This window comes from Scyliorhinus torazame, chromosome 2 (assembly GCF_047496885.1).
Source record: "Scyliorhinus torazame isolate Kashiwa2021f chromosome 2, sScyTor2.1, whole genome shotgun sequence".
In the NCBI taxonomy this organism is placed as follows: domain Eukaryota; kingdom Metazoa; phylum Chordata; class Chondrichthyes; order Carcharhiniformes; family Scyliorhinidae; genus Scyliorhinus; species Scyliorhinus torazame.
In genome coordinates, this window is record NC_092708.1 from 271,381,066 (window position 1) to 271,407,462 (window position 26,397).

The 26,397-nt window shown below is 45.2% G+C and overlaps 1 protein-coding gene across 1 annotated transcript in view; it reads left to right on the forward strand.

Moving 5' to 3' along the window:
- The window catches only part of dnal1 (dynein, axonemal, light chain 1), a 64,414-nt gene extending 40,715 nt beyond the window's left edge, over positions 1-23,699 (forward strand). Inside the window, exons 7-8 of the mRNA XM_072487394.1 lie at positions 15,288-15,428; positions 22,974-23,699. Of these exons, the coding sequence (XP_072343495.1) occupies positions 15,288-15,428; positions 22,974-23,017 (185 nt within the window). The 3' untranslated portion in view covers positions 23,018-23,699. The remainder of the gene's footprint in view (positions 1-15,287; positions 15,429-22,973) is intronic.
- Positions 23,700-26,397: the final 2,698 nt, after the last annotated feature.

A 26,397-nucleotide genomic window follows, 5' to 3' on the forward strand; every position in this document is an offset into this window, starting at 1 on the left:
TCCTACATCCCAGAAAGTGAATGAACAAAGAGACAAAGGGATCTCTGCAAATCAATTCAAATGGTATCAAGTTTCACATACTCGACGCCCATAGGTCAGCCTATATCCCTCCTGACCTGTTTGATCTATTCTGATTGGCTCACTTCCAATCCCTTCCTCTGGCCCCTATCAATCCAGCATCATCTCGTAGACACACCTCTTCCTGCTTTCCCCATGCGGTCTAACATCCTTTGTATCTGAACTAACCAGAATCAAAGTGGCTTATTTCTACATTACATTAACTAATATCTCTAAAGTAACTATTTTATCTCACATTCGTCATGGTGTACCACAAGGATCTGTTTTGGGGCCACTGCTGTTTGTCATTTTTATAAATGACCTGAAGGAGGGCGTAAAAGGATGGGTGAGTAAATTTGCAGATGACACTAAAGTCGGTGGAGTTGTGGACAGTGCGGAAGGATGTTACAAGTTACGGAGGGACATAGATAAGCTGCAGCGCTGGGCTGAGAGGTGGCAAATGGAGTTTAATGCAGAAAAGTATGAGGTGATTCATTTTGGAAGGAATAACAGGAAGACAGAGTACTGGGCTAATGGTAAGATTCTTGGCAGTGTGGATGAGCAGAGAGATCTCAGTGTCCATGTACATAGATCCCTGAAAGTTGCCACTCAGGTTGAGAGGGTTGTTAAGAAGGCGTACGGTGTGTTAGCTTTTATTGGTAGCGGGATTGAGTTTCGGAGCCGTGATGTCATGGTGCAGCTGTACAAAACTCTGGTGCGGCCGCATTTGGAGTATTGCGTGCAACTCTGGTCGCCGCATTATAGGAAGGATGTGGAAGCATTGGAAAGGGTGCAGAGATTTACCAGAATGTTGCCTGGTATGGAGGGACGATCTTATGAGGAAAGGCTGAGGGACTTGAGGCTGTTTTCGTTAGAGAGAAGGTTAAGAGGTGACTTAATTGAGGCATACAAGATGATCAGAGGATTGGATAGGGTGGACAGTGAGAGCTTTTTTCCTCGGATGGTGATGTCTAGCACGAGGGGACATAGCTTTAAATTGAGGGGAGATAGATATAAGACAGATGTCAGAGGTAGGTTCTTTACTCGGAGAGTAGTAAGGGCGTGGAATGCCCTGCCTGCAAAAGTAGTGGACTCGCCAACATTAAGGGCATTCAAATGGTATTGGCTAGACATATGGACGATAAGGGAATAGGGCTTTAGAGTGGTTTCACAGGTCGGCGCAACATCGAGGGCCGAAGGGCCTGTACTGCGTTGTAATGTTCTATGCTCTGCTTTTATACTCAATTCCCTTTGCAATAAATGCCAATATTCCATTTGCCTTCCCAATCACTTGCTGCATCTGCAAAGCAACTTTTTGTGTTTCATATAGCAGGATACCCAAATCCCTTTACCACAGAATTCTGCAGCCTCTCACCATTCAAACAATATATTATCTTTCTGTTCTTCCTGCCAAAGTGGACAGGTTAATATTTTCCCATTTGCCATTTTTTCCCCTTAACATATCTACATCCCTTTGTAAACTCTTTATGCCCTCTTGACAACTTGCTTTCCTACCTATCTTTGTGTCGTCAGCAAATTTAGCACCCATAAATCCCGGTCCCTTCTCCAAACCATTGATATAGATTGTAAATAGTTGAAATCTCAGGACTGATCCCTGTGGCACTTCACTAGTAACATCTTGCCAACCTGAAAAATAACCTACTTACCCCTACTCTCTAAAGTCTAACCAAACCTCTATCCATGCTAATATGTTAGTACTTGCACCATGAGCTCTTATTTTGTGTAATAACTTTTGATGTGTCACCTTATCAAATGTCTAGGAAATTCAAGTACATCACATCTACAGGTTTCCCTTTATCCATCTTATTTGTTACTTCTTCAGAGAGCTCTAATACATTAGGCAAACATGTTTTCCCTTTCACAAAACCATGGTGACTCTGCCTGATTATATTATGATTTTCTAAATGTTCCGCTCATTAATAATTGACTCTAGCATTTTCTCAATGATCGATCTTAGGCTGAATGACCTATTGTTTCCTGCTCTCTGTCTCCCTGTGTTACATTAGTGATTTTCCAATCTGGTAGGACCTATCCAAAACCTAGGAAATGTTGGATGATCACAACCTCCTACTATCCCTGCAGTCACTTCTTTTCAGACCTGCGGATGAAAGTTATACAGTCCAAGGGACTTGTCAAACTTTAATTCCAATAGTTTTCCCAGTACCTTTCCCCCAATGCTTATGCCATGGGCGTGTCCCTTTAAGAAATGTTTTGTCTTATCACATGGCTTCAGTGATGTCATTGTGTGGGTGGAGCTGGGCTGTGGCTCTGAGTTTTACTTTCGCTTTGGTTTAGGGCTGTTTTGTGACTCTGAGTTTTCGTTTTCACATTTGGCTGCTGGATTCAGACAGAGAAGTCTTGTCTTGTTTCTCTCTGCATTTTAAAAGCTGTTTCCAGATTACTTGATAACTTGAAAATAAATAATTGTTTTCTGGAAGAAATTCAAACCTGTTTTGGAAAGGACACAGCATCTAAACCAGGTCTTGAGTGCTGTGTGCTGGGCCAAACCATTGAAAAGGGTTTTCTGGTTTATGGGATCTTGTTATTAAATTGGAAAGGGTTAAGGGGGAAATTTATTAAGGGTTATATATAGAGTACTGTAGCTGTATGGGGTATTTATGTTTGTAGTTGATAAAAATACCTACTGTGTGTGTTTAATGTTAACTAAAATCGTAGAATAAACTTTGTTTTTGATTAGAAGTGCTTAAGGCCTCTGTTGAAAAACACCTGAAAGGTAGGCCCTTGTGCTCCCCGTAACCAAAATTAATAAACAGTTGTAGGTCAGGTGAACGCCATGATATACTTTGGAGTTCTCAAAACCCTGGCCCATAACAAATTGGGGGGTCGTCCGGGATAAAAGTCTATCTTTCGTGATTTGTTTGGCTTAGTGAACTTAAAGACAGTGAGGGGTGAGCATATTTGAGTTTGCTTTTCAGGTGTTGCATTCCAGTTTAAGTAGGGAGTGTGTTGTGGACAATGGTTCTTTCAGAGGCTCAGAAGTTTTTGAGGGTGGAGAAGGTCACACGCAGTACCTTACAAACAGAGACTTAAAAAAAGACTTTTAGATTTGGCAAAAACATTGCAGTTAATATTGCCTGATAATGTGCGAAAAGAAGAAGTAATTGTGGCGGTAGCTGAGCATTTACAATTGCCTGAGACACGATCAGAATCATTGGAAATGGCAAGAATTCAAATACAGATCAAGCAGCTTGAACATGAAAAGGAATTAAAGCAGCTTCAGTACGGAATGAGGGAAAAAGAAAGAATAGCCCTAGCAGAACAAAAAGAGAGATGAAGGGAGGTACAGATCAGGGAAGAGGAAAAAGAAAGAGAAAAAGAGAGAAAGGAAAAAGAAAAGGAGAGAGAAGAATGGGAAAAAGAGACTTTGAACTTCTGAAAATGGCCAGGAAACGTGACAGTCAGTTAAAATTGTACAGTTTGAGGATAGTGATGAGGATAGCGAGAAAGAGCGGCATTGTCGAATGCTTGGTGGGAATCTATTTAAATATGCTCAAGCATTCCTAAAGTTTGATGAGAAGGATATAGAAGCCCTTTTCATTTCATTTGCGAAGATAGCTAAACAAATGAAATGGCCACAGGACATGTGGGTATTATTGATTCAAACAAAGTTGATAGGTAGAGCTAGTGAAGTGTTTGCATCACTATCAGAGGAGGTATCTGGGGCGTATGAGGAGGTGAAAAAATCCATCTTGGGTGCATATGAACTAGTGCCTGAAGCCGACAGACAAAGATTTAGAAATTTAGGAAAGAACTTGGTCAAACGTACATGGAGTTTGAAAGGATCATACAGTAATTTTGATAGGTGGATAAGGGCTTTGAAAATAGACCGAATGTATGAAGCCCTTAGAGAAATTATACTTATGGAGGAGTTTAAAAATTCAATTCATGATGTAGTAAGAACTCATGTGGAAGAGCAGAGGAGTAAAACAGTGAGATTAGCAGCAGAAATGGCAGATGATTATGAATTTGTTCATAAATCAAAGCTTGGTTTCCAACATCAGTTTCAGCCTGTGAGGGATAGAAACTGGGGAAAAGAGAAATACTCAAGTGGTAAAGGGTATCTGATGGGAGATAATAAGGAGAGTGTACCTCAGATTTAAAAAGAAATCCAGGAGGGTGGAAGAAAAATGAAAAGTTTCAGATGTTTTTACTGTAATAAACTAGGCCATTTAAAGTCACGGTGTCGGGGGTTGAAGAAGAGCACTGGGTAGGCTGATGTGGTAAGACAGGATAAGACAGTGGGGTTTGTTAGAGAGGTAAAGGAAAGCCCAATTGAAGCAAAAAAGGTGCAAAAGAATGTACAGCCTGATCAAGAGGCGATTGATAAGAAGATGCCAGATCTCTTTAAAGAATTTACTTGTGTGGGTAAAGTTTACTCGTGTACCAGGAGGAGCAGGTAAAGAAGTCAGAATTTTAAGAGAAACGGGAGCTAGTTAATCTTTGATGGTAAGAGATGAGGAGTTATGTAATTTGGGAAGAATGTTGCCAGAAATGGTGGTAATATGTGTGAATCACAACACCCAACATCAGACCCATTTGCATATTGCCCTCTGTAATTGTTTCTCCGGCACCCAAATGTATATCTACCTCCGCAGTTTCTCCCCCCCCCCCCCCCCCCCCCCTCCCCACAAACAGATGCCTACTTATGTGTTGTAAATAATATTGCCAATTGTACAGCGTTGCTGCTGTTGAGCTGGTGCATAATACCTTACCAGTTATTTTATTTTTTATTATTATTTTTTTTTGGTATGTTTGTGTGTGCCCTTCTCTTCTATATATATTTTATTCTGTGTACATAACGGTAAATATACATTGTTCAAAACCCAATAAAAAACATTTAGAAAAAAAAAATGTGTGAATCCAGGGTGAGAAGAGTAATGTTCCCTTATATAAGTTAAGGTTGGAAAGTCCAGTGACGAGTGGCGAAATGGTAGTAGGAGTAATAGAGAAACTATCTTGTCCAGGAATACAGTTTATTTTGGGTAATGATATAGCTGGATCGCAGGTGGGAGTGATGCCTACTGTGGTTGATAAGCCAGTGGAAATATATTCTGGGATTTTTCCTGATTGTGTAGTAACAAGGTCACAAAGTCACAGGTTAAGACAAGAGGAAAAATCAAAGAGTGAAGGTAAAGTTGAAGTTCAATTATCAGAAACTATTTTTGATTAGATGGTTGGAAATGAACAAGAACAGATGGAGGATGAGGCGGATGTTTTTAGTTCAGGAAAATTGGCGGAGTTACAACAGAAAGATACAGAAATAAAACATATGTATCAGAAAGCATACACGGAAGAGGAGTCTGAGTGTATACCAGAATGTTATTATCTTAAAAATGATGTCTTGAGGGCAGCACGATGGTGCAGCGGTAGCACTGCAGTCTCACGGCGCCGAGGTCCCAGGTTCGATCCCGGCTCTGGGTCACTGTCCGTGTGGAGTTTGCACATTCTCCCCGTGTTTGCATGGGTTTCGCCCCACAACCCAAAGATGTGCAAGGTAGGTGGCTTGAACACGCTAAATTGCCCTTAATTGGAAAAAATGAATTGGATATTCTAAACTTATTTTTAAAAAATGATGGCTTAATGAGAAAATGGACAGTAAGAAGTCTTACAACACCAGGTTAAAGTCCAACAGGTTTGTTTCGATGTCACTAGCTTTCGGAGCGCTGCTCCTTCCTCAGGTGAATGAAGAGGCTATTAGAATAGATGGCATTGAGGTACGTAGGGAAGAGGTGTTGGCAATTCTGGACAGGCTGAAAATAGATAAGTCCCCGGGGCCTGATGGGATTTATTCTAGGATTCTCTGGGTGGCCAGGGAAGAGATTGCTGGACCTTTGGCTTTGATTTTTATGTCATCATTGGCTACAGGAATAGTGCCAGAGGACTGGAGGATAGCAAATGTGGTCCCTTTGTTCAAAAAGGGGAGCAGAGACAACCCCGGCAACTATAGACCGGTGAGCCTCACGTCTGTAGTGGGTAAAGTCTTGGAGGGGATTATAAGAGACAAGATTTATAATCATCTAGATAGGAATAATATGATCAGGGATAGTCAGCATGGCTTTGTGAAGGGTAGGTCATGCCTCACAAACCTTATCGAGTTCTTTGAGAAGGTGACTGAACAGGTAGACGAGGGTAGAGCAGTTGATGTGGTGTATATGGATTTCAGTAAAGCGTTTGATAAGGTTCCCCACGGTAGGCTATTGCAGAAAATACGGAGGCTGGGGATTGAGGGTGATTTAGAGATGTGGATCAGAAATTGGCTAGCTGAAAGAAGACAGGGTGGTGGTTGATGGGAAATGTTCAGAATGGAGTTCAGTTACAAGTGGCGTACCACAAGGATCTGTTCTGGGGCCGTTGCTGTTTGTCATTTTTATCAATGACCTAGAGGAAGGCGCAGAAGGGTGGGTGAGTAAATTTGCAGACGACACTAAAGTCGGTGGTGTTGTCGACAGTGTGGAAGGATGTAGCAGGTTACAGAGGGACATAGATAAGCTGCAGAGCTGGGCTGAGAGGTGGCAAATGGAGTTTAATGTCGAGAAGTGTGAGGTGATTCACTTTGGAAGGAATAACAGGAATGCGGAATATTTGGCTAATGGTAAAGTTCTTGGAAGTGTGGATGAGCAGAGGGATCTAGGTGTCCATGTACATAGATCCCTGAAAGTTGCCACCCAGGTTGATAGGGTTGTGAAGAAGGCCTATAGAGTGTTGGCCTTTATTGGTAGAGGGATTGAGTTCCGGAGTCATGAGGTCATGTTGCAGCTGTACAAAACTCTGGTACGGCCGCATTTGGAGTATTGCGTACAGTTCTGGTCACCGCATTATAGGAAGGACGTGGAGGCTTTGGAGCAGGTGCAGAGGAGATTTACCAGGATGTTGCCTGGTATGGAGGGAAAATCTTATGAGGAAAGGCTGATGGACTTGAGGTTGTTTTCGTTGGAGAGAAGAAGGTTAAGAGGAGACTTAATAGAGGCATACAAAATGATCAGGGGGTTAGATAGGGTGGACAGTGAGAGCCTTCTCCCGCGGATGGAAATGGCTGGCACGAGGGGACATAGCTTTAAACTGAGGGGTATAGATATAGGACAGAGGTCAGAGGTAGGTTCTTTACGCAAAGAATGGTGAGGCCGTGGAATGCCCTACCTGCAACAGTAGTGAACTCGCCAACATTGAGGGCATTTAAAGGTTTGTTGGATAAGCATATGGATGATAATGGCATAGTGTAGGTTGGATGGCTTTTGTTTTGGTGCAACATCGTGGGCCGAAGGGCCTGTACTGCGCTGTATCGTTCTATGTTCTAAGAGGTATGTTCCAGAAACATATATATAGACAGATTCAAAGATGCCAGACAATGCTTGGAATGCGAGCATTAGCAGGTGATTAAATCTTTACAGATCCAGAGATAACCCCAGGTTAAAGAGGTGCGATTGTGTCAAGCCAGGACAATTGGTAGGATTTCCCAGGCCAGATGGTGGGGGATGAATGTAATGCGACATGAATCCCAGGTCCCGGTTGAGGCCGCACTCATGTGTACCTTCCAGAGGAAAAACGAAAAGTGGGAATCAATATCTTTTGCCTATAATGGATGTGTCTACTAGGTTTCCAGAGGCCATTCCAGTACGTAATATTACAGCTAAAAAGATTGTGGAGGAGTTACTTAAATTCTTTACTAGATATGGACTACCCACAGAAATACAATCGGATCAAGGATCAAATTTTACCTTAAGGTTATTCAAGGAAGTGATGGATAGTTTAGGAGTAAAACAATTTAAATCAACTGCGTACCATCCAGAATTGCAGGTAGCGTTAGAACGGTGGCATCGGACGTTAAAGACCATGTTGAGGGCTTATTGCCAAGATTATCCAGAGCATTGGAATAAAGGAATTCCATTCATACTGTTTGCAATTAGGGATGCATCTAATCAGTCAACCAAATTCAGTCCTTTTGAACTAAGTTTTGGTCATGAGGTAAGAGGACCGCTTAAATTGATTAAGGAGAAATTGGTGAGTGAGCAGTCTGAAATTGCATTATTGGATTACATATCAAATTTTAGGGAACGATTAAATAGAGCAGGTGAATTGGCTAGACAACATTTAAAAGTTGCCCAGCATGTGATGAAACTGGTAGCAGACAAGAAAGCAAAAGTTTGTAGTTTTGCCAGTGGAGATTAGTATTGTTACCAGTGGTAGATGAACCTTTAAAAGCAAGGTTTTATGGACCTTATCAGATTGAAAGGAAATTAACTGAGGTGAATTATGTGTTAAGAACGCCAGATGGAAGGAAAACTCACCGAGCATATGTGAATATGCTTAAAAGGTACTGTGAAAGGGAAGGAGAGCAAAAGGAGGTTTTAGTGATTCTAACTCAAAGTGACGAACCAAAACCAGATGATTCTGAATTTGACATTCCTCAAATTAAATTGGATAACAAGGATGTTCTTAAAAATTGGGATAATTTGCTGAAGTACCTTCCAGAGGAAAAACAAACTGACCTGAAAGTGTTGTTAATATCAAATGGGCAAGTTTGTGGAGATAATTTGGGAAGTACTAAAATGGCTATAAGTGGTGTGGATGTGGGAAATGCTATTCCAATTAAACAGCATCCATATAGACTTAACCCGTTAAAATTGACACAGGTTAAAAATTAAATTGAAAGTATGCTTAAAAATGGCATAATTGAAGTGGGTTGCAGCCAATGGAACTCACCCAACAATTGTGTGTGGACTATAATGCAGTTACATGGACAGACTCTTATCCTATCCCACGCTTGGAGGACTGCATTGAGAAGGTGAGACAATCAGCTTTTATTTCTAAACTAGAATTACTGAAGGTTACTGGCAGGTACCTTTAACCGAAAGGGCGAAGGAGATTTCAGCTTTTGGGACTCCAGATGGTATATACCAATTTGGCATGAAAAACGCCCCAGCCACATTTTAAACGTTAACGAACAAAGACGTTTCAGGATTACCCAATTGTGTGGTATACATTGACGATCTGGTGATTTTTAGTCAGACATGGAAAGAACATTTGAAGCATCTGATGGAGTTATTCGATCGACTTCAGGAGGAGGGTTTAGTGGTAAACCTAGCCAAAAGTGAATTTGGAAAAGCCCAAGTCACGTTCCTTGGCCATGCGATTGGACAGGGTCGAATGGTCACACGGGATGTGAAAACAAAAATTATTGGGGAGTTTCCAATACCCTCGTCACAAAGGGAAATAATGCGATTTCTTGGCATGAGTGGATTTTACCGAAAATCTGTGCCGAATTTTAGCAGCGTGGTTGCTCCACTGACTGACGTGCAGAAGATCAGGTGAACTCCATGATATACCTTGGAGTTTCCTAAACCCTGGCCCATAACACTTATGATTGTTTGAAAGTCCTCCCTTTTTATTCTTTCCTTTTTAAATGCTTGCAGAAACTCCTTACTACATAGAACATAGAACAATACAGCGCAGTACAGGCCCGTCGGCCCACGATGTTGCACCGAAACAAAAGCCATCTAACCTACACTATGCCATTATCATCCATATGTTTATCCAATAAACTTTTAAATGCCCTCAATGTTGGCGAGTTCACTACTGTAGCAGGTAGGGCATTCCACGGCCTCACTACTCTTTGCGTAAAGAACCTACCTCTGACCTCTGTCCTATATCTATTACCCCTCAGTTTAAAGTTATGTCCCCTCGTGCCAGCCATATCCATCCGCGGGAGAAGGCTCTCACTGTCCACCCTATCCAACCCCCTGATCATTTTGTATGCCTCTATTAAGTCTCCTCTTAACCTTCTTCTCTCCAACGAAAACAACCTCAAGTCCATCAGCCTTTCCTCATAAGATTTTCCCTCCATACCAGGCAACATCCTGGTAAATCTCCTCTGCACCCGCTCCAAAGCCTCCACGTCCTTCCTATAATGCGGTGACCAGAACTATACGCAATACTCCAAATGCGGCCGTACCAGAGTTCTGTACAGCTGCAACATGACCTCCCGACTCCGGAACTCAATCCCTCTACCAATAAAGGCCAACACTCCATAGGCCTTCTTCACAACCCTATCAACCTGGGTGGCAACTTTCAGGGATCTATGTACATGGACACCTAGATCCCTCTGCTCATCCACACTTTCAAGAACTTTACCATTAGCCAAATATTCCGCATTCCTGTTATTCCTTCCAAAGTGAATCACCTCACACTTCTCTACATTAAACTCCATTTGCCACCTCTCAGCCCAGCTCTGCAGCTTATCTATATCCCTCTGTAACCTGCTACATCCTTCCACACTATCGACAACACCACCGACTTTAGTATCGTCTGCAAATTTACTCACCCACCTTCTGCGCCTTCCTCTAGGTCATTGATAAAAATGACAAACAGCAACGGCCCCAGAACAGATCCTTGTGGTACTCCACTTGTGACTGTACTCCATTCTGAACATTTCCCATCAACCACCACCCTCTGTCTTCTTTCAGCTAGCCAATTTCTGATCCACATCTCTAAATCACCCTCAATCCCCAGCCTCCGTATTTTTTGCAATAGCCTACCGTGCGGAACCTTATCAAACGCTTTGCTGAAATCCATATACACCACATCAACTGCTCTACCCTCGTCTACCTGTTTTATATTTTTACCTGACTCTCGTAATCTAATTTCTTTCTCCTTTTTAAGTAATTCTTTGCTGGTTTCCAAAATCTGTCCAATCTTCTGACCTATTACTATTATTATACACTTTTTCATTAAATTTGATACTATCCTTAACTTGCTTACTTAGCGAACTTCCGGTGACAGCGGGCGGGAGGCGGCCGCACAATGGAGGGCTCCCGTTCGGGAACGGCATTTTCGGGACTTTAAGCCCAGTCCCAGGGTCCACGGAGGTGGCAAAAGCAGGAAGAAACAGTGAAGGCACAGTGAAGAAAAATGTCGAGGGGAAGCAAAAAATTGTCCGTAAAGAAAACAGCTGAAGGTCTGTCGGGGAGTGGAAAGGTCACCAAGGAAAATGGATGCTGGAGCACCAGGGGAGGCCGCTTGCTTACGGCTGAAGAAATAACTAAGATAATGGCTGCGGAATTCGAAAGGCAGTTCACAAGATACATGGTGACAATGAGGAAGGAGATGAGAGAGGTTTTGAGTGCGCTAGTGGAGGAGGTGATTTCCCTGGTGATGACAGCGGTGGCGAGCGCAGTGGCGGAGGTGCGAGAGCAAGGGGATGTGCTGAAGGAAGTGGAGGAGACATTATTGCAGCACGGTGATCAACTTGCCTTGATGGGGAAGGAGATGCGGAAAGTGATGGACATTAACAAGGATCTGCGAGGAAAAATGGAAGACCTGAAAAACAGATCCAGGCGACAGAATTTGAGGATTGTGGGGCTGCCCGAAGGAGTTGAAGGACCGAGGCCGACTGAGTATTTTGCCGCGATGCTGGCGAAACTATTGGGGGAGGAGAAGGATCTCTCCCAATATGAACTGGATCGGGCTCATCGGTCGTGGAGGCCTGTACCAAAGGTGAGTGAGCCGCCAAGGGTAGTGACTCTGTGCTTCCGTAGGTACAGTGTGAAGGAGAAGGTCCTGAGCTGGGCCAAGCAGAAGCGGGTGGTGCAGTGGGCTGGAGCTGGTATACGTGTATACCAGGACTTTACGGTGGAGCTGACGAGGAGGCGGGCTGCCTTCAACCGGGTGAAGAGGGCACTGTACATTAGCAAGGTGCAGTGCGGCATTGTATATCCAGCGAAGCTGAGGGTGACTTACAAGCTCAGGGACTTTTATTTTGGAACGGCGGAAGCAGCGGAGGAGTTTGCGAAGGCAGAAGGACTGTGGCAGAACTGAGAAATTGAGAAATGGCCATGTGCCGATGTGACCTCATGACTGACTGTATTTTCCTTTTTTTTGTTTCACTGCGAGCGGGTGTATGTGCTAAAGGAGCCAATGTGTATACATTTGGACAAGGGAAGTGATGGGACTTTCACTCAAAATGAGGGCTCTTTGGGGTGTAGGTGGATATGTGGCGTTTGTGTGCTAAAAGGGGATTACTGGGCTTTCCTAGGGCCGGGCAAGGGGGAAAGGGACCCATGCGGGGGCCTCCACGCTGGCCGGTTTAAGCCGGCCAGTGAACAGGAGGTGGGGGGAGGGGCTGCGGCCATCGGAGCCTGGCAGAACAGAGTCCGAGTGGTCTAGCCGGGGTGGAAAGTTGGGGGGGAAGGAACCGAGGTTGGGGGGAGGAGTTGTACAAGAGGCAGTGGACGGGAGGAGTTGGAGACTGGGGGGGGGGGGCGGGGGCGGGGGGTGTACAACTCTTGGGTATCATGTACGGTACTCTTTCAGAGGTTGGATGGCATTGAGTGTAGGGTGGGGAGGGGGAGTGGACTCTATAGGTTAATGGTGACCATGGGCGGTCCCGGACTCCTTTTTCTTTTTCTCTTTTGTTTTTTGTTTCCACCGTGGGAGGGTTTGTTTTATTGAATGCATAGATTGACAGGTGGGCCGTTGTTTGGGGTGGTGGGAGGATGGGATTGTTGGTATTGTTAAGGGGATTGATTTTGTATTTGTTACCGTTTACTGTTTGTGGGTGGGGTGTAAATTTTGAAGGAAAATGTGAAAATGGAGAATAAAAACATTTTTTTAAAAAACTTTCTTACTTAGCTACTGGTGGTGTATCCTTCTCAGTCTTTCTTTCTCAATGGAATATATCTCTACTGAGAGTCATGAAATAGCTCAATAAGTGTCTGCCATTGTTTCTCTCCTGTCCCGTCTTTAACCTATTTTCCCAGTTCACTTTAGCCAATCTATCTTCATATCCCTGTAATTGCCTTTTATTTAAGATTAAGACTAGTCTTACATCCACACTTGTCACCCTCAAACTGAATGTGAAATTATATTGCCTGGAGGCTGAGAGGTTGTTAATTAATCCTGTCTCATTGCACATTACCAGGTCTGAAATAGCTTGCTATCTGGTTGGCACTAGAGAGTACTGATTTAAAATAATTGTCCTGAATGCATTCTATAGGTCCATCTTCCACTACCTTTGCCAATCCGATTTGTCCAATCTATATATAATCGCAGTTATTGCAGCACCTTTCTTACTAGCCCCCTTTATTACTTCCTGTATCCTATCCTGGTGTAGCTACTGTTAGAGGGCCTATAATCTACTCCCACAAATGACTTCTCACTTCTGCTATTTACTTCTTTCTATCCAAACTGATTCTATGTCCTGATCTGCTGAACTAATTTCTCACAATTGTATTAATTTCATCCTTAATCATCAGAGCTACCCCACCAACATTTTGTAGCTCACTGTCCTTGCGAAAGGTCAAGAACCCATGAATATTTAGGTCCCAGCCTTGGTCACCTTGCAACCAAGTCTCTGCAATAGCGATCAACTCATCCATATTTATTAGAAGGGTGCTATCAATTCATATTATAAATGCATGCAATGAGGAGCAGAGTCTTTAATTCTGTCTTCATACCATTCTCGCTAACTCTGACCTTAGTGCACTCTTTAAGTTTTTGTGCTCTGTCTCTTCCTGCCACCTTATGGTACCCATGTCATTACCCTGCTGGGTAATGCCATGCCCATTCTTTGAATTTTATCACATCTCCCCTCGTGTAATCCCTCCTCCCTATTATTTAGTTTAAAATCCTTTTTGCTGCTCTAGTTATACGACTCATGAGCACACTGGTCCTGTAGTGTTCAGGTGAAGACCGTCCAAGCATTATATCTCCCTCTTCAGCTAGTGCGCCATGAATCAAAATCCATTTCTTCCAGATCAATGTTTGAGCCACACATTCAACTCTCTAACCTTATTTAACCCACACAAATTTGCTTGAGCTCAGATAGTAATCCAGAAATTATCACCCTTGCAGTTCTGCTTTTTAATTTAGTCCCAGCTGTTCATTATACCAAAGCAAAACCTCTTTCATAGTCCGATCTATGTTGTTGATACCCATGTTCCTCTCCAGCCTTGAGCAGATGTCCCGAACCCTGGCACTGTATAGGGACACAGCCTTTTGGACTCAGTGGCTTTGGAGAACTGTATCTATTCCCCTGACCATTCTGCCCCCTGCATTACCACTGCATTTCTATTTGCCCCCTTCCCCCCCCACCCCATTTTAATGACTCCCTGCACCATTGGGCCATGGTCAGTTTGCTCATCCAAGCCACAGGAATCGTGAACCTGTTGGACAATTGCAAGGGCTGAGGCTCTTCCACTTCTACTTTCTCGAACCCCTTACCTGCCTCCCTTACAATCACAGCCACCTGGCCCTGGCCCTGGACCAAATCAGAAGACCCTAGCCTAAGGGGGTGTGACTGTCTTCTGGAACAAAGTATCCAGGTAACCATTCCCCTCCCTGATGCATCCCAGTATCCAAAGCCCAACTTCCAGCTCATTAACTGGAAGCTGAAGTTCCTCAAGTTACAGGCGTTCTGTGCTCTCTTCCACACCAAGGAAGGACAGAAAGACATCTGAGTGGAGTTATATTAACTGGTTGGACAAATAGCATTTATTGAGGGTGACTGAGGGAAAGGCATGACTTAAGATGAGAATGAGTGTCAGGACAGATGAGGAAATGTGTAGGCAGGGGTGGGTGCAGCTGCAAGGTGGGTTGGTGTGCAAAATGATGTGCAAGAGTAGGCTTGAGAAAGCAGATTAAGGGGGTTGTGCCACTGTGCTCAACTTTCCTGCACTGATTAAATCATTAAACCGTTTTCAGCACTGTATCCAGCAGTGTGGCACCACACACCTCCAGCCATGCCGCCTTGCTTTCAGCGACATGCTTCTGTCACCCATCATCAGGAAACAGTATCTACCTGCTGGATCTTACAGCCCCCAACATCACATACAGGGAGACACCACTAAAGCGAGCTGCAGACTTGAAGCACTGGGATTCCATTCTGACAGTTCAATGTCCCATCTTCAGAATCTATCGACTGCCACCGTTCCAGGTTATCATTACGCCCACTCAACCTAGTTTATTTGGATACCTGAAAGTCAGATGCAAATGATTGTATTAAAAGCCTTTGATAGAAGTGCTGCACTTCTTGGTTTCCCACGTGGTACCCCCAAGCTCCCAGCATGCTGTCATGTCTCCAACTCCTTCAACGTTTTTGTCTCCCTCACCTGCCCTCTCTGTCCATCAATCCTGCCTTTCTCCCTCTGTCTCTTGCATGAGCACAACTTTGACTGACGTTTTCTTTTAACTTTTAGCTGAGTTTGGCAAGCTGGCTGATCTGCCTAATCTGGTCGACCTCGTCTTCGTAGGAAATCCTATTGAAGAGAAATACTCGTCTGAAGGCAGTTGGGTGGAGGAAGCAACAAAGAGGCTCACTCGGTTGAAGAAGCTGGACGGTATTTTAGCTTTGCCCATTACTCTTGTTGAAGAAGTAAACAATTCATATGTACACAAGAATTAGTGAAGTTCTGTGTTAATTATCAATACAGGATTAACCTGATTCCTTTAACATTCCAATGTAAATGGTGAGCGCCATTACAAAATCTAAAGCCAGAGGGTGGTGGAAACTCTTCTGTGGAACTCTTTGCCACAGAAGACTGTGGAGGCCAATTCACTGAGTGTCTTTAAGACAGAGATAGATAAGTTCTTGATTAATAAGGGGATATGGGGAGAAGGCAGGAGAATGGGGATGAGAAAATATCAGCCATGATTGAATGGCAGAGCAGACTCGATGGGCCGAGTGGCCTAATTCTGCTCCTATGTCTTATGGTCTTATAAATGAAAGGGTTTGTTCAAGATTTTTTGGCCAAACATAACAGTACATAGTTTTTCTTTTTAACAACAATAAAACAATATAAATAACAGTGGCCAGTTTTAAACAAATAAATAAATAATATATAAACAAAAACTAAATGGCAACTGCCTTATCAAAAATAGTTACTCTCCAAAAGTACAATCTAACAGTCCAATATACATTACCTAAAACAAATGCCTATACATATACAATGACATCCCTGAGAGCCCGCCCGGGTCCTCTTTTCCCCCCCCCCCCCCCCCCCTCCTCCCCCCTGGGTTGCTGCTGTTGCCTTCTTTCTTTTCCATTCCCTCTATCGTTCTGTGAGGTAGTTGACGAACGGTTGCCACCGCCTGGTGAACCCCTGAGCCGAACCCCTTAATACGAACTTGATCCGTTCTAGCTTTATAAACCCTGCCATGTCATTTATCCAGGTCTCCACGCCCGGGGGTTTGGCTTCCTTCCACATAAGCAATATCCTGCGCCGGGCTACTAGGGACGCAAAGGCCAAAACATCAGCCTCTCTCGCCTCCTGTACTCCCGGCTCTTCTGCGACCCCGAATATAGCCAACCCCCAGCCTGGCTCGACCCGGACCCCCACCACCTTCGAAACCCCCACCCAGAACCCCTGTAGTGCCGGACATGACCAGAACATGTGGGTGTGATTCGCTGGGGTTCTCGAGCATCTCCCACACCTATCCTCTACTCTGAAAAAATTACTGAGCCGTGCTCCAGTCATATGCGCCCTGTGTAAAACCTTAAATTGTATCAAGCTTAGCCTGGCACACGAGGACGACGAGTTTACCCTACGTAGGGCATCCGCCCATAGCCCCTCTTCGATCTCTTCCCCCAACTCTTCCTCCCATTTCCCTTTCAGCTCATCTATCATGATCTCCCCCTCGTCCCTCATTTCCCTATATATATCCGACACCCTACCATCCCCCACCCATGTCTCTGAGATCACTCTATCTTGCACCTCCTGCGTCGGAAGCTGCGGGAATTCCCTCACCTGTTGCCTCGCAAACGCCCTCAGTTGCATATACCTAAACGCATTCCCTTGGGGCAACCCATACTTTTCCGTCAGCGCTCCCATACTTGCAAACGTCCCATCCAGGAACAGATCTCTCAGTTGTACTACCCCAGCTCTTTGCCATACTCCAAATCCCCCATCCATTCTCCCCGGAACAAACCTATGGTTATTTCTTATCGGGGACCGCACCGAGGCTCCCGTCCTTCCCCTATGCCGTCTCCACTGCCCCCAAATTTTTAGTGTTGCCACCACCACTGGGCTTGTGGTGTATTTCTTCGGTGAGAACGGCAACGGTGCTGTCACCATTGCTTGTAGGCTGGTCCCCTTGCAGGACGCCCTCTCCAATCTCTTCCACGCCGCTCCCTCCCCTTCTCCCATCCACTTACACACCATTGAGATATTGGCGGCCCAGTAATAATCGTTTAGGCTCGGTAGTGCCAGCCCCCCCCTATCTCTACTACGCTGCAAGAACCCCCTCCTCACTCTCGGGGTCTTCCCGGCCCACACAAAACTCATAATACTTTTCTCAATTCTCTTAAAAAAAAGCCTTCGTGACCATCACCGGGAGGCACTGAAACACAAAGAGGAATCTCGGGAGAAGCACCATTTTAACCGTCTGCACCCTACCTGCCAGTGACAGGGACACCATGTCCCATCTCTTGAAATCCTCCTCCATCTGTTCCACCAATCGTGTTAAATTAAGCAGGTGTAAGGTTCCCCAATTCTTGGCTATCTGAATCCCTAAGTACCGGAAGTCTCGTTACCTTCCTCAGCGGTAAATCCTCTATTTCCCTGCTCTGCTCCCCCGGATGCACCACAAACAACTCACTTTTCCCCATGTTCAATTTGTACCCCGAAAAATCCCCAAACTCCCCAAGTATCCGCATTATCTCTGGCATCCCCTCCACCGGGTCCGCAACACACAACAACAAATCATCCGCATACAAAGATACCCGGTGTTCTTCTCCTCCCCTAAACACTCCCCTCCACTTCCTGGAACCCCTCAGTGCTATGGCCAGGGGCTCAATCGCCAATGCAAACAATAACGGAGACAGGGGACACCCCTGCCTCGTCCCTCTGTGAAGCCGGAAATAATCAGACCTCCGTCCATTCGTGACCACACTCGCCATCGGGGCCCTATACAGCAACTGTACCCATCCGATATACCCATCTCCAAAGCCAAATCTCCTCAGCACCGCCCACAGATAATCCCACTCCACTCTGTCGAATGCTTTCTCGGCATCCATCGCCACCACTATCTCCGCTTCCCCCTCTGGCGTGGGCATCATCATTACCCCTAGCAACCTCCGTATGTTCGTGTTCAGCTGTCTCCCCTTCACAAACCCGGTTTGGTCCTCATGGACCACCCCCGGGACACAGTCCTCTATCCTCGTCGCCATCACCTTGGCCAGAATCTTGGCATCCACGTTTAAAAGGGAAATGGGCCTATAGGACCCGCATTGCAGCGGGTCTTTTTCCTTCTTTAAGAGGAGCGATATCGTTGCCTCTGACATAGTCGGGGGCAGCTGCCCCCTTTCCCTGGCCTCATTAAAGGTTCTCGTCAAAAGCGGGGCCAGCAAGTCCATATACTTCCTATAAAATTCCACCGGGAATCCGTCTGGTCCCGGGGCCTTCCCCGCCTGCATGCTCCCAATCCCTTTCACTACCTCCTCCATCTCAATCTGTGCTCCCAGTCCCGCCCTCTCCTGTTCCTCCACCTTAGGGAATTCCAGCTGATCCAGAAAGCACATCATTCTCTCCTCCCCTTCCGGGGGCTGAGCTTTATATAATCTTTCGTAGAATGCCTTGAACACCCCATTCACTCTCTCCCCTCCCCGCTCCATCTCTCCCTCCTCATCTCTCACCCCCCCCTATCTCCCTCGCTGCTCCCCTCTTCCTCAGTTGGTGGGCCAGCAACCGGCTCGCCTTCTCTCCATATTCGTACTGTACACCCTGTGCCCTCCTCCATTGTGCCTCTGCATTACCCGTAGTCAACAAGTCAAATTCTACATGTAGCCTTTGCCTTTCCCTGTACAGTCCCTCCTCCAGTGCCTCCGCATATTGTCTGTCCACCCTCAAAGTTCTTTCAGCAACCGCTCCCTTTCCCTACCCTCCTGCTTTCCTTTATGTGCCCTGATAGATATCAGCTCCCCTCTAACCACTGCCTTCAACGCCTCCCAGACCACTCCCACCTGAACCTCCCCATTGTCATTAAACTCCAAGTACCTTTCAATACACCCCCTCACCCTTAAACATACCCCCTCATCCGCCAATAATCCCATGTCCATTCTCCAGGGTGGGTGCTGTTCTTTTTCCTCTCCTATCTCCAGGTCCACGCAATGTGGAGCGTGGTCCGAGATAGCTATGGCCGTGTACTCCGTCCCTGTCACCTTCGGGATCAATGCCCTTCCCAAAACAAAAAAGTCTATCCGTGAATATACTTTATGAACATAGGAGAAAAACGAGAACTCCTTACTCCTAGGCCTGCTAAATCTCCAGGGGTCTACTCCTCCCATCTGCTCCATGAAGTCCTTGAGCACCCTAGCTGCAGCCGGCCTCCTCCCGGTTCTGGACCTCGATCTGTCCAGCCCTGGGTCCAGCACCGTATTGAAGTCTCCCCCCATTACCAACTTTCCCGCCTCTAGGTCCGGGATACGTCCCAACATACGCCTCATAAAATTTGCACCATCCCAGTTCGGGGCATATACGTTCACTAGAACCACCGCCTCCCCATGCAATCTACCACTCACCATCACGTATCTACCCCCACTATCCGCCACTATGGTCTTTGCCTCAAACAGTACCCGTTTCCCCACTAATATAGCCACCCCCGTTCTTTGCATCTAACCCCGAATGAAACACCTGCCCCACCCATCCTTTGCGTAGTCTGACCTGGTCTATCAGTTTCAAATGCGTCTCCTGCAGCATAACCACATCTGCCTTTAATTTCTTTAGGTGTGCGAGTACCCGTGCCCTTTTAATCGGCCCGTTCAGCCCTCTCACATTCCACGTGATCAGCCGGGTTGGGGGGGCTCTTTACCCCCCCCTTGTCGACTAGCCACCCCCTTTTTTAATCCAGCTCACCAGGTTCCCACGTACCCGTATATCCCCCCCGACGGCGCCCTCCCGCCTCGACCACCCCACCCCGTACCAGCTCTCTTCCCCCCCCCCGCCCCCGCCAGATCCCTTTCTAGCGTAGTTGCACCCCCCATGTTACTCCCAGAAGTCAGCAAACTCTGGCTGACCTCGGCCCCCACTGTGCGAGGCCCCCTCCTTCCTGCTTCCCTGTTCCCGCCATGATTACCATAGCGCGGGAACAGAGCCCGTGTTTCCCACTTGGCCCCGCCCCTAATGACCGGCGCCCACAGTTCCTCATCCTCCCTTCCCCCCCCCCCCCCCCCCCCAAACAACATGGGAAAGAGAGAAAAGTTACAGGGTCGCAAGATTAACAACTTGAAAAATCATCCCCTCCCCCTTTTTCCCCCCTTCACCCCACGTAATCACCCCACCACTTTGTCCCAAACGTTCTTTTTCTTGCCCGCCTATTCCAGCTTCTCGTCCACAATAAATGTCCACGCCTCTTCTGCCGTCTCAAAGTAGTGGTGCTTCCCTTGGTGTGTGACCCACAATCTTGCCGGCTGCAACATTCCGAATTTGACCTTCCTTTTGTGAAGCACCGCCTTAGCCCGATTAAAACTTGCCCTCCTTCTCGCCACCTCCACACGCCAATCTTGATATACGCGGATCACCGCATTCTCCCACCTACTGCTCCGAGTTTTCTTCGCCCATCTGAGGACCATCTCTCTGTCATTATAGCGGAGAAATCTCACCACTATGGCTCGAGGTATTTCTCCAGCCCTCGGTCTTCGCGCCATAACTCGATAAGCTCCCTCCACCTCCAACGGGCCCGTCGGGGCCTCCGATCCCATTAACGAGTGAAGCATCGTGCTCACATATGCCCCGACGTCCGCCCCTTCTGCGCCTTCGGGAAGACCAAGAATCCTTAAATTCTTCCTCCTCGCATTATTCTCCAGCACCTCCAGCCTTTCCACACACCTTTTGTGTTGTGCCTCGTGCATCTCTGTCTTCACCACCAGGCCCTGTATTTCGTCTTCATTTTCAGCGGCCTTTGCCTTCACGACCCGAAGCTCCTGCTCCTGGGTCTTTTGCTCCTCCTTTAGCCCTTCAATCGCCTGTAATATCGGGGCCAGCAGCTCCTTCTTCAACTCCTTTTTAAGTTCTTCCACACAGCGCCGCAGGAACTCTTGTTGGTCAGGGCCCCATACCAAACGGCCACCTTCCGACGCCATCTTGCTTTGTGCTTGCCTTCCTTGCCGCTGCTCTAGAGGATCCTCCGCAATCCGGCCGCTTTCCTCTCCTTTTTCCATCCGTATCCAGGAGGGATTCCCTTCTGGTTTACCACAGTGTTTTTAGCCGTTAAAATTGCCATTGGGGCTCCTATTAAGAGCCCAAAAGTCCGCTCCACCGGGAGCTGCCGAAACGTGCGACTTAGCTGGTCATCGCCGCACCCGGAAGTACCACAAGTAAGCTTACATTAACACTGTAATGTAGTTACTGTACATTACAGAGATAGGGAGGGATGAGCCATGTAGGGATTTGAAAACTTTGATCATTTAAAAATGAAGGCATTGCTGAACTGGGAGCCAATGTAGGCTGGTGATGGGTGAACAGAATTTGATGCCAGTCAGAGTTTTGACTCACTGCAGAGTTTTGAATGACCTCAAGTTTACAAAGGATGCAAGATGGGAGGCCAGCCAGGAGAATACCAACAGAGAGGTAAACTGGTCCAATATTTACACTGATTGTGTAATGAGGCATTGCACACTGGTGGACTCTGGTTTGGGGAGTTTCCTTTCTGACAAGCTTGGCTCTTCACAAGGGAAGTGAATTCTCAACCTCAGGAGGGTCATACCAACAGAGTGGTGATTTCATGTCTTAAAGTGGACTTTGTCACATCTAGAATAGTTCAGCCCACAAGAGTGCTGTCCACAGTTCTGGTCTCCGAATCATCAAGAGGTGTGTAGAAGTACTAGACAAGATTTGCAACTGAAATTACAGCTATTGAGAAAGATTGAACAAGTTGGGGCTCTTTTCTCTGGAAAAGAGTAGAGATTGAGGGGTGCCCTGATAGAGGTCCTAAAAATTCTGAAGGTGTTTCAACTTCTGGAAACAAATAATAAATCCATTAAGGAATACAGGAAGAATCTGAGCCTGTGTCAGTGCTGTGTATTATAGCTCATTATATTTAGTTTGCAGTTTTCATGTTTGCGATGAGGCAGTGAGAGAAGTGTGTAACCAAACAAAAAAGAGCAAATGTCAGCTGTGGTTGAATGGGTAGTCCTCTGAGTCGGGGGTTTAGGTCTCACTCGGAGACTTCACACAATCTGGGCTAACATGCCAGTGCTTTACTAAGTCAATGCTGGGCAGCACTGTGGTGCAGTGGTTAACAATGCCACCTTATGGCGCTGAGGACCCGTGTTTAATCCCGGCCCCGGGTCACTGTCCGTGTGGAGTTTGCACATTCTCTCCGTGTCTGCGTGGGTTTCACCCCCACAACCCAAAGATGTGCAGGGTAGGTCGATTGAGCACGCTAAATTGCTGCCTGATTGGAAAAAGAAGAAGTGGGTACATTAAATTTATAAAAAATTAATAGGTATATAAATACTAAATCAATGCTTTACAGTCTGGATGTCGCTGTTTTTGGATTAAACTTTTAATTGAGGCTGTCTCAACTCAAATGAATGTAAAAGATTCCATGGTACATTACAATCAAATTGCAGTGACCAGTGTCCTGGCTAAGCTTTATCCCTCAGGCAACATTGCTAAAGCAATTTAATTGGTCATTCATATCATTGGTTTGTGGGTTCTTGCTGTGTGACAATTGGCAGCTGTGTTTCCTGACATTACGACAATGACTACACTTCAAGAGTGTCTCATTGGGTTTTCAAGCACTTTGGAACATTCAGAGGTCATGAATGATGGTGAGTAAATACTCTCCCATCCCAAAGCGAATGGTATGCTTTACCTTGAGTCTGAATTATGTTTTCAGAATGAAAACCAACAAGTTTCTGACAATGTAACCTCTCTTAAATTTAGGAGTCCCTGTCATTAAACAAGTGGAAGAAGAAGCCGAAGACTAATGCGCACTTCACAACGACTGACGTCTCAAAGATCCCAATGTTCTCCTTCACCATTGCACTTTCTTCACCCTTGTGACTGGACATCATCCCAAGCTGCTTGCATACTGTAGTTGTTAAAGCATTCCTAGAGTGTACTCTGTTGTGTTGCTTTGTGATTAATATTGCTTGTTGAACCAGTGAGTTCTCCTGTACCCAGTGACTAGCTCTGAATTATTTGAATTTCTGTTTCAGCCACCAGCAGCAAGAGTTGCTTCAACCACAGAACGTAATCGTTTTTTAAAAAAAATATTTTTGTGTAGCAAATGCATGATAATAATAATATGAGCTTTGTGACTACATAATAAACATTTGCTCATTTGTGGTAGGCTACTTGAAGTTAGTTTTTTTTATTTTAACTTATTTGTAATTATAAATTAACTCTAGGATGTTGTTACAAGGCAGCTATGTAGTTCAGGAGTGTGATGTTACTCTTGCACTAGGACTTTCCCTTGCTTCTTGTATGCAGCTTTTCTTCATGCTTCTCTCGTCAAGATCAGTCCAGATTTTTAAGTGATCACCTTGTTTTTGTAAAGTGCTTTTTATCCGTTTTATATAAAGTAATTTATCAGAGGATGTGGTACTTGTAAGTGATATCTTGTGAAAAATGATTTATTCTGGTAGCGATTAAAGATCATTAACTTTCCCATCTCTGTTCTTGCTAATGATTCCAAAGCACCAACTCCATGCTCCCCTGAAGATATGGGGTAGATATTGGTACGCTTGTGCTGGTTTCTTCAGGTGCCAAGCGGGTGTAATGCTGGTGAGATGGGCTGTGCATCAGGACACTTTGAAATTTGTCTGTCCCATTTCAAGGGTGGCTGCGTCAGGCCTATGCCTATGTTAATCGGGGGCCTAACACTGCGCCACTTCTACAGGTATGTTTTATTTCACAGTTATATTGGAAGGGGAATAAAGCCTCCCTGAGGAGCTGTGAAGAGTGGGAGTTAGGTTGGCCAAATCTGGCTGGATATGTTCCTGGAAGTTTTATCACAGCCTCTCCTTTGAACTATCCCACCTACTCATTCCCACCATTAGTTCAGCTTCCTCCCAGGGCGATTGGAAGTTGAGTAGATTATTTGTTATCCGGTTGGATTCATTTTTTTTTTTTAATAAACATTTTTATTAGCTTTTTCAAAGTTTTTTTACATAATTTACTTTACACATAGTTAACTAATATGTAACAATCCCTCCCTCAATCCAAAAACAATTAATCAACTAACTACCCCCCTTTTAGCTGCTGACTGAGGCTAATTCCTTAAAGTGAGATATGAACGGACAGCATCTCTTGTAAAACTCCTCCTCATTCTCTCTTAAGCTAAATTTAACCTTCTCTAGGCTTAGAAACTCCATTAAGTGTGCCAGTTTTAGGCACGACCAAATCATGTGCAAATGATTGGCTGGCCGCTTCCCGCACCTTTCACAAATGTCCAAAACCCCTTTGAACAGGCGACTCATTCTCAACTTCGTCAAATGTTTCTGTGAACTCCCCCTTCTATCCCCAACACCTCTTCCAGCAAAGAAGAAGGGGCTAACAGCGGAAGGTGGGAAGGTCTTTACGAAAGCCCAGATCTGCATATCTAAAGCCCTCCCTCCTCGGGAGCTCATGTTTCTTCCTCAGTTCTTCAAATGTTGCAAAACGACCTTCCAGAAACAAGTCTTTCAACGTGATTACACCTTTTTCCTCTCAGTCTTGGAACCCTTCGTCTATTTTTGCCGGTTCCAACAGATGGTTTTCTCGGACTTGCATCAGTTTTGACCCTGCCCCTAACTTAAAATGTTTGTGAAACTGCTTCCATATCTTCAGTGTTGACACCACAACCGGGCTCCTCGAGTATTTCCATGGCGCCAACAGGAGTTGTGTTGTAGCCAGCACCCATAGCCCCGATCCCTTACTTGCCCCTTCCTCCATCCGAACCCACACTGTATCGGTTTCCTACCCCAGCACCGAACCTTCTCAGCGTTCACCACCCAGAAATAGTGCACAAGATTCAGTAAGACTAGACTGCCCAATTGTCGCCGCCTCTGAAGCAATGATTTAAGAATCCCAGGGACCTTCTGTAGAAGCCAGGTATTTCGAATACAACTAGTATAGGTAAAAGATAGCCGTTTAAGCATAAATATTAAGCCCCAGTTTTAAATACCCATTTATACAGCATAATTCACTTTTACTGAGGTCCGTTGTTCTGGCAAATGCATATTTTCAAAGTCAGTGTGACATTAAAACAGCACAGTTGCAAGACAATTTGACACTGCTTGTGACGAATGTGATATAAAATAGTTACTTTAGAGATACTAGTTAATGTAATGTAGAAATAAGCCACTTTGATTCTGGCAGTTAGGGACAAAGGGGTTTGAGACCGCATGGAAAAAGCAGGAAGAGGTGTGTCTATGAGAGTGATGCTGCATTGATAGGGGCCAGAGAAAGGGATTGGAAGTGAGCCAATCAGAATAGATCGAACAGGTCAGGAGGGACATAGGCTGACCTATGTCCGTCGAGTATGTGAAACTTGATACCATTTGAATTGATTTGCAGAGATCCCTTTGTTTCTTTGTTCATTCGCTTTCTGGGATATAGGAAACTGGATGTCTCTTATATTTCTATGAAATGAATCAAGCTTGCAAGCTAAATAAATAACTTCTTTTTACGTGCGAATCCATCTCAACTTTTATTGAGGCCAGACTGACAGAGAAAGAAATTTGGGGATCAACACTTGTGCTAATTGTCAAGGACAAGGACTGAATACCATAGCAACATGAAGACACCATTGTTCACAATGCAGATAACAGCTAAGTCAGAAAAGCTAATGTTGCACATTGAAGATGGACGGCTTGCCATCAAATCAAATGTGTTTGAGTCTAACCCAAACCAATTAGGATTATATTGGGGGTGTGATTAGATGACTTAAGACAGACATGAAAGTGTATAACTGAAAAGTTTCCGCCCGCCATTTTAGTGTCTTTCTGTTAGTGTTTGTGTTGTGCTGTGTTGTCTGTCCTTAATTGCTGTCTTTAATTCTCTTAGTCTTTCTGTTAGTGAGTCTTTGTGTTGTGTTGACTTTCTGTTAGTTTAGTCAGTTTTGTCCTTAATAGTCTCTGTTTGAGTTGTCTTTTGGGGGTTCTGTCTTTCTGTTTTTGATTCTGTCAGTCTGTTAGTCTATTTTGTACTTTGAGTTTGAGTTTAGCTGAAGATTAGCTCTCTCTCTCTCTTCATGTTTCATTGCCAGACTTTGACCTTTTAAAAGTTACTTTCGAGCTGTCTGCCTAAGCAAAAAGATAACGTCTGTAATTCTCTGGAAGCTTCGAATTGTCTACGAATTGCCTTTTAAATGACTTTCAAATTG